At 44.1% G+C, this 8,573-nt stretch overlaps 1 protein-coding gene across 2 annotated transcripts in view; it reads right to left on the bottom strand.

The window, feature by feature from the left end:
* Positions 1-292: 292 nt before the first annotated feature.
* LOC111951659 (protein O-GlcNAcase) overlaps positions 293-8,573 on the bottom strand; it is a 31,663-nt gene continuing 23,382 nt past the window's right edge. For both annotated transcript variants that reach the window (XM_023969873.2, XM_023969874.2), the window contains exons 13-18: positions 7,229-7,314; positions 2,600-2,704; positions 2,199-2,290; positions 1,790-1,982; positions 1,296-1,455; positions 293-914 (exon numbers count right to left, since the gene is read on the bottom strand). In XM_023969873.2, the coding sequence (XP_023825641.1) occupies positions 778-914; positions 1,296-1,455; positions 1,790-1,982; positions 2,199-2,290; positions 2,600-2,704; positions 7,229-7,314 (773 nt within the window). In that variant the 3' untranslated portion in view covers positions 293-777. The remainder of the gene's footprint in view (positions 915-1,295; positions 1,456-1,789; positions 1,983-2,198; positions 2,291-2,599; positions 2,705-7,228; positions 7,315-8,573) is intronic.

Genomic DNA, 8,573 nt, shown 5'->3' with positions numbered 1-8,573 from the left:
AAGAGAAATGTTTTTTCACTCGGGAGTTAAACTACAGTATAAGGTGGAAGCATAAACCGCTCTTTACTCTGTAAGCTACAGGGACCACCTGTTCAAAGGCCCCTTTTCCCTAACCACCCCCCCCCGTCCCCCGTCAGCTAGGCCTATACCAAAGTGCAGTGTCAGGATATACGGCCAAGTCTCAAACCACTCCCTATTCTCTATACACTGCACTACCTTCAACCAGACAAAAATTATGTGTTACATTGAGAAGAGAGCGCAGCTTGAGATGCAGTAGTATCTAAATACACTCGCTGACTGTCTGTGAGAGACAGACACAGGCCGCTGACAGTCAGGTCACATGGTCTGAACGGCTAACGGGAGTAGATGGCACCTGACCAGCTCCTACATCATGGAGCCGCACTGCGATGACTGACCAATGACAAGAGGGGACACCGTCCACCATAAACACACACGGCTTTACAGGGCTGCAGACGACTACTTTGGCTCTTTACAGTTTTGGATTCGGTTTCATTCCCGGCAGAGCTCTGGGCCTCTAGCGGCAGCACAGTGAATCTGTACAGGCTGTTTCATTTCTGATCACTATCTAAAAACAGGGATGCCTCTAGCCTCGTCTAGTCCAGGTGGTTGAAGTATAAAATCGTCAAGTATCGGTAGGTATGTAAAAGTAACAGACAGTTATCCTTAGGCCCAGATGACTGGAGCTCTCTACACAGCTCCGTGGTTGCTTGGCTAGCCAGGCTGTCTCAGAAGCGGCGTCCCGTGATGCCGTCGTCCTCAGAGGCTGCGGCCCATGATGATGATGTTTTTGGGGAAGCCCTCCATCTTGGCGACCTCGAAGCAGCCCAGCTTACTGTAGAAGTCTATCATCCTCTTGTCCGCCTGACGCACCTCACAGAACGCACCGATGGAACCTGGGGGGAGAGTAAACAGATTAACAACATAAGTAACAGTTACGGTTTACACTACTTAAAAACCMGCTGATATGCTTTATGTCATTTGTTATAAGCATGTGTGAGCCTTAATGTACTATTATAAGGCTAATAATGTCACGTCTCTCTATGRGTGACTCAAAATGGCTGGCACTTATAGTTAGGACCATTACGAGATGATAATACAACATTACAATAAGGGGGTCCTACATGCTCATGACAACCATCCTTACGCATTATAATTGGGATGCGGACAACTGAAGTCTCCGATAGTAGATTCATAGATGGTTGCGACGGACCATTCATAGATTAGCAAATGTTCTTGATTGATTGATTGAGACAGGTTCTGTAGACACCACCTACCATTGGCCTTGAGGCAGGAAAGCAGGCATCCCATCATGCTCTTGGCCACGCTGGGATCGATGACCTTGGCATGGATGTCCATCTTAATGAGGGATGGGAAGTTGGAGAGGAACGACTCTGGGAGGCCCTCCTCCTCCTCGTGGAAACTCAACATCATCTTCTACAGGAAGGAAGGAGAAATTGTTTGACATTTTTAGMCATTGAGCAGACGCTCTCATCCAGGGCAACGTACAATACCCTTTCTAGGGGAACAATGCCCAGCTGAACCGTACTGCGCTGYCTTGCCTATTTTCCTTTCACAGGAGAGTCCAGTACAGCTCTGATTGGCTCAGTTCGGCTCAGTTCAGTAGTGTGAAAGGGATATGTGTGCATTTGACCAAAGGAGGCAACAGATATCACGTTCATTGCACAGCTTATAAAAAATAAAAAAAATAATAAGTGTCAGTGCTAGAATTTTAAAAAGTGAAAGAAACCGAGTGAACCCAGTCTCCTACCTCAGCATCAGAGAGGTCCTTCTGGCAGTCAGGCTTGTTGTATTTCTCCTGCATGGAGGGGATCCAGCTCATCTTACACTTCTTGACGAAGGGCTTGACGTCCACGGTGCCCAGCGCGTAACCACAGATCCCCTCCTCATCCTCCAGGACAAACCCATAGTCTGGACTCAGGTTCAGGAACCCTCCTACTAACCTGGAAAAAACCGAGAAACATACTGTTAGTTAGGTATACTACAGTGAAAAGACACTCCAGCACACCAATCATTTTGCTGCACAGATTTAATGAATATTTCTTTTTTTAACCATCACTTCAATCTCAATAGAACCTTCATTCGGGTGAATTATCTTCGCTTCCATTTTTTCAAAATAATGTTGGGCGACAACTAAAATTGAAAAAGAAAGTCCTTACCTGTCTCCTATGAGGTCTGGCTCCTCTCCACCGAAGGGCAGTTCCTCCACTCCTTCAGAGTACATCTCTCTGCAGATCTTATACACCGCATGCTGGAACACACACACACACACACACACACACACACAGTTAGAGAGGACTAAGCACGTGGCACTCACAGGAATAGAGGAGACTGCTGACAGTCCAGGATGGATGAGCTGGCCTGCAGATGAGCCTAGAGGCAGTATTTAAAAACGAGGATAGCTCAGATGGGAATACCAACAGCGTGCCGTTACACCCAGTATGTTCAACTAATCACTGAGTGAATACAGGAATCAGTGATCCAGAGGGGAAATTACACTCACCCATACCCACTGATGTAGAGGAAAACTGCTGTAAAAAAAAAAAAAAACTCTCCTCACCTCATCTTTAGGATAGCAGGGCCTGATGGAATAGATTTTGGATGTTGGCAGTGCGGGGGGAGGCTGGAAGAAAAGATCGTTTGCCCCGTCGATCGGCAAAAATCTCTGTCGGGGATCAAAAGAAACAGGTTCAGTCAAACTGACACCAGGCACCGGCTCTCTTGCATTCACCGTTTCAGACTCCTTTGCTACTGCTGGGACACTGTGGCACCAACAACAGCTGCATGTCAAAGGAAGGCTAAACCAGCCAATGGTCCAAGACTTACTGCTGGCTTCTGTGGCACTTTTGGCTCAACAGTGAACAGCAGCAGCAAATCATCACATCTGTTCTCATGAGAGCATAGCGCATAGAGCATGTTATCTTTTTAAAAAGACAGGAATATGACTTATAGGTGTATATTGGAAGAGCAAAGGCTTGGTCTCAGAAAAGGTGTTGCTGGCTAAAGGAGATGTTGCTGCTCCATTCCCCGTGTCTGGTCTAAGGCATCGCTTAGAGCTGTTGCGCTGCGCAGGGCCGGGCCCATGGCACTCCTGTAGAGAGAAGTCATGATGCTGGCGCTGACAATGAGACAAAACTCCAGGAGCAAAACACTGTTCTAACATACAATGCCTAGTGAAAGTCTACACACCCCTTGCACAATGTTCACATTTTGCAGCCTTATATATATATATWTWTTTTTTTAAACATATTCAAATTAGACTGAAAAGGTGGAGTAGGTTGTGTACATCAGTTCCAAATTAATAATAAAAAATAAAAAAACGTAGATGTCTTGATTGCGTATGTTTTCACCCCCCAGAGTTAATACTTGGTGGAAYCACCTTAGGAAACCATTACAGCTGTGAATCATTTTGAATAAGATTCTACCAGCGTTGGACAAGTCCATTGTTTTTGTCAAAATTGCTCCAGGTCAGTAAACTTGGTTGGGGATCATGGATGGACAGCAATAGTCAAACCTTATCTCTGATATCAAGCATATTTAAGTCAGGACTGAGACTGGACCATTCAGGAACACTCAACAACTATTGGAAAGTAATTCTGGTGTGTATTTGGCATTAAAATGTGTGTATTTTCCCACGGAAAAATCCAGGGTTAGGTATTCAGAAGACTAACGTTCCTCTACCGTTTTATCAGTTTACAATTGGCTCATTCATCCCCCTCCTCTCCCCTGTAACTATTCCCCAGGTCGTTGCTGCAAATGAAAACGTGTTCTCAGTCAACTTACCTGGTAAAATAACGGTAAAAAAAAATCTGAGCCCTTCTCCTTTTATATATATTTTTTTAGATTGTGACAAACTCCCCAGTCCCTGACGGTGACAACCACACCCATAARATGATGCCACCACCACAATACTTAGGAAACACAGACAATAAACAGCATTGCATTCACTCCACATTACAGGCCTGTATGACAAAGTGAAAAGGAGGAATCCTGTGTTAATAAGAAAATCCACTCCAAATCATCCATTCTGTTTGCATCAAGGCAGTTAATTAATACTGCAAGACACCACAACAAAGACAATAACTTCTGGTCCTAAATTTAAAGAAAAACAGGTTTGGGTCAAATGCAATACAACAGAGTGAAACCCTATATTTGGTGGCAGCATTAAGTTATGGGTATGCCCGTCATCGTCAGGGACTTGGGGAGTTTGTCAGGATCCCAAAAAATATGAAGCGGACCAAAGCCCAGGTAAAAAMTTGGAGGAACACCCACCTTGGTCTTCTGAAAAGCTAGCCCTGCGATAGATCTTTTTCAATGACACACCAGAATGCCTTTCCAAGAAGTGTTGAGTGTTCCTGAGTGGTCCAGTCTCAGTCATGACTTGCATTTGCTTGAAAATCATAGACAAGGTTTGAATATTGCTGTCCATTTTCTATAATTTTTCTTTCACTTTGAAAATGTGTAGTAGATTGTGTAGATAAAAAAAAAAATAATAATAATTTAATCCCTTTTTCGATTTAATTTTAAGGCAGCAAAATGTGAAAACTGTAAGGGGTGCCGATTTTCATTAGTGACAGAATATTAAACAATAGATACAGCTAAAGACCAAGTCTGGAACCAACAGAACCCTGAACAACTTCTACACCCAAGCCATAAGACTGCTAAATAGTTAACCAAATAGCTACCCGGACTTTCTGCATGGACCTTTCTTGCACAAACTTTGACTCATCACATATCCTGCTGCTATTGTTTACTATCTGTCACTTTATTCATAGCTATATGTACACACAGTGCATTCATAAAGTAACCTTTCCCCACATTTTTTTCATTAAAGCCTTATTCTAATGGTTTAAATTGTTTTCCCCCCTCAACAATCTACACACAATACCCCATAATGACAAAGGAAAAACAGGTTTAGAATTTTTTGCACATTTATAAAAATACAAAAACTGAAGTATCACATTTACATAAGTATTCAGACCCTTTACTCAGTACTTTGTTGAAGCACCTTCGGCAACGATTACAGCCTTGAGTCTTCATGGGTATGACGCTATAAGCTTGGCACACCGGTATTTGGGAGGTTTCTCCCATTCTTCTCTGCAGATCCTCTCAAGCTCTGTCAGGTTAGATGGGGAGCGATGCTGCACAGCTATTTTCGATCGGGTTCAAGTCCGGGCCAGTCAAGGACATTGAGAGTTGTCCCGAAGCCAGTCCTGCGTTGTCTTGGCTGTGTGCTTAGGGACGTTGTCCTGTTGGAAGGTGAACCTTCACTCCAGTCCGAGGTCCTGAGCCCCTCGAGCAGGTTTTAAATCAAAGATCTTCGTACTTTGCGCCGTTCATCTATGCCTCAATCCTTACTAGTCTCCCAGTTACTGCTGCTGAAAAACATCCCCACAGCATGATGCTGCCACCACAATGCTTCACCGTAGTGATGGCGCCAGGTTTCCTCCAGACGTGACGCTTGGTATTCAGGCCAAAGAGTTCAATCTTGGTTTCATCAGACCAGAGAATCTTGTTTCTCATGGTCTGAGAGTTCTTTAGGTGTCTTTTGGCAAACTCCAAGCGGGCTGTCATGTGCCTTTTACTGAGGAGTGGCTTCCATCTGGCCACTCTACCCTAAAGGCCTGATTAGTGGAGTGCTGTGGAGATGGAAGAACATTCCAGAAGGACAACCATCTCCACAGAGGAACTCTGGAGCTCTGTCAGAGTGACCCCCGATTGTTCCGTTTGGCCGGGCAGCCAGCTCTAGGAAGAGTCTTAGTGGTTCCAAACGTCTTCCATTTAAGAATGATGGAGGCCAATGTGTTCTTCAATGTTTTGGTACCCTGCCCCAGATCTGTGCCTCGACACAATCCTGTCTCGGAGCTCTACGGACAATTCCTTCAAACTCATGGATTGGTTTTTGCTCTGACGTGCACTGTCAACTGTGGGACCTTATATAGACAGGTGTGTGCCTTTCCAAATCATGTCTAATCAATTGAATTTACCACAGGTGGACTCCACTCAAGTTGTAGAAACTCAAGGATGATCAATGGAAACAGGATGCACCAGAGCTCAATTGAGTCTCAAAGGGTCTGAATACTTATGTGAATAAGGTTTCTGTTTTTAATACCTTTGCAAACATTCCTAAAAAAGAGTTTTGCTTTGTCATTATGGGGTATTGTGTGTAGATTGAGGAAAACAATTATGTAATCAATTTTAGAATAAGGCTGTAACATAACAAAATGTGGAAAAAGGGAAGGGGTCTGAATACTTTCCGAATGCACTGTATCTCCCTACATTACCTCAGACCCCTGCACATTGATCGATACTGGTACCCATTGTACATAGCTAAGTTATCTTTAGTCATTTTTATCTATTATTAATTGTATTATTACATGTTTAACTTTTCTATTCTCGCTCTATTTTCTTTCTCTCTGCATGGTTGGGATGGGCCCTTAAGTAAGCATTTCACTGTTAGTCCACAACTGCTGTTTACGAAGGATGTAACAAATAACATTTGATTAGATTTTTATTTGAAGACCAACCACCGAGTCTTTTAAAGATCAATTACTACAAGTACATTTTTTTTTTCCAACATGGGATATCTGATCTTAGTCTAGGAGTATCGTGTTTGCTCATGGAGTTTTTTTTGGGAGCGGGCGGTGTCACTTGCGTTCTTGCTGGGGCTGCGATGCATACCCTTGCGTGTGCAAAGGGTAGAATTTTGCACGAAGCTTTTCCGGCAAATAAATGAGATGTCATGGAAATCACGTGGAGAATAGGCAGAATGTGTGCCCCACGGAAAAGCAGCATCTCCTTTGGGCAGTCGGCTGAGAGAAATTCAAATTTTCAGGAACTTTAGGATTAGAAAAACACTGCCTTGGAGGGACTCCTTCAGATTTTTATGGTGTCAGTTCGCCCTTTTCCTTTTCAGACTGATCAGACCATACCAGATGCTGGTTGGGCCAATGCCTTCAGAAACTCACAGGCACACTGTCGAAGACATGGACTTTTTATAAAAATTCTCATGATTCAGAGGTATACCCCTTCCTAGTCATGATCAGCCCACCTTATACAGACCAAACCCTTTCACATCTGCTGTTGCGCAACAAACCACTTTCTCTTCAACACAAAACCCGTAATTCATTTTCTTTACTAGCATTACAAACAGTTTTATAATCTGTGAAGTCAGTGCGTAAGCATATACCTGGAACTCTCCTGCTAGACCGCCCCTAAAGGCCCAAGGCTCTTGGTCTCCACTAAGGAACTGTGCAGTGGCCTGACTACGGCATCCTCGTTAGAGCTGTCAACACAGCTGTCGGGAGGGAACCACCTAGTGCTTATTAATCCAGAGCAGACCAAAGCATAAATGAATGCGAACTCCGCGACAGGTCGCTGTGGGGAGGGGGGGGGGGGACCGGTTTGGCAAAAATGACATAACACTAAATTCACTCCATAAGCAAAGAGAAACTGCATTCTCATAAAATAATAGCTTCTCATAACCACATATCATCGTATCAATCTATCTTTCACGTATGAAATCAATGATTGTTGTGTGGACAGCCTCCTGGGCTACGTCAGCCAACTAACAGCCTAAACTTTGTGTTTTCCTCACAACTATGGGGAAGAGATCATGGGACGGATCGTAATAAAGCCTGTGTCTAGACATCCAATACTCTACGCATTAGTCGTCGGATTCTGGTTCACTTGCAGTGAGAACTCAAGATCATTCATCATGCCTAACTAGCCTAATCTGACCTTGGATCAGTATCTAGGGGGAACTCGTCCTACCGTGTAAGCTTCAGCTGCCGTTGCCCCCAGCACCTCATCTGAAGTCACATTCTCATCTAACCTGCCTCATCACATGACCAGGGAGCAGGACTCAAAACGGAAGAAAAGAGAGGACAACTGGGAGAGGACAGCCTGTGCAAAGACACAAAACTAAAAGGGATGCAAAGTTCAGTGCACCTCAGCGCTCTCTTGATTGGAGAGTACCTACTTTGGTGTTGGCACGCCGCTCCGTTCTTACGAGAGCATCCTTGAACCTACTATTGTCAATCACACCTTTCAAACATATGAATGATTGCCATTGCCATCATTGGTTGCTGTGCCTGTGAAGCACGCTTGTGACAAAAAAGTGCTATAGAGTAAGATCAGATTGATATCGAGAATTCCAAACTGGTGAGAGGTCTCCTGTCCATGTGACGAGACAGACACAGCGCGAGAAGAAAGACAGGAGAGTCAACGTCTCCTGCTATAGCATCCAGTATACACAACCTCACCCTGACACCTAACACTTTCCTCGGATGAGGCTGGCTCCACTCAGCATACAAGATGCATCTCACAGGAGAAACTCACACTAGCTTTCAGGTGCTTGGAGTAAAGCATCACCACATGCCAAGTGTTGCTATCGAATATAATTTGATTGAGGCCACAATATATTTAGATAATAAAAAACATTATTTCACAGGTTCTGTTTGCCTCAGTGTTTCACATTGCAATGCAGAGTTGTAGTCGCTTTCGTAACAAACGCCACCTCAAGTCACTTTCAA

This window comes from Salvelinus sp. IW2-2015, linkage group LG25, assembly GCF_002910315.2.
Source record: "Salvelinus sp. IW2-2015 linkage group LG25, ASM291031v2, whole genome shotgun sequence".
Lineage (NCBI taxonomy): Eukaryota > Metazoa > Chordata > Actinopteri > Salmoniformes > Salmonidae > Salvelinus > Salvelinus sp. IW2-2015.
The sequence above is the reverse complement of the archived record's forward strand: the minus strand, read 5'-3'. Positions and strand labels throughout refer to the sequence as shown.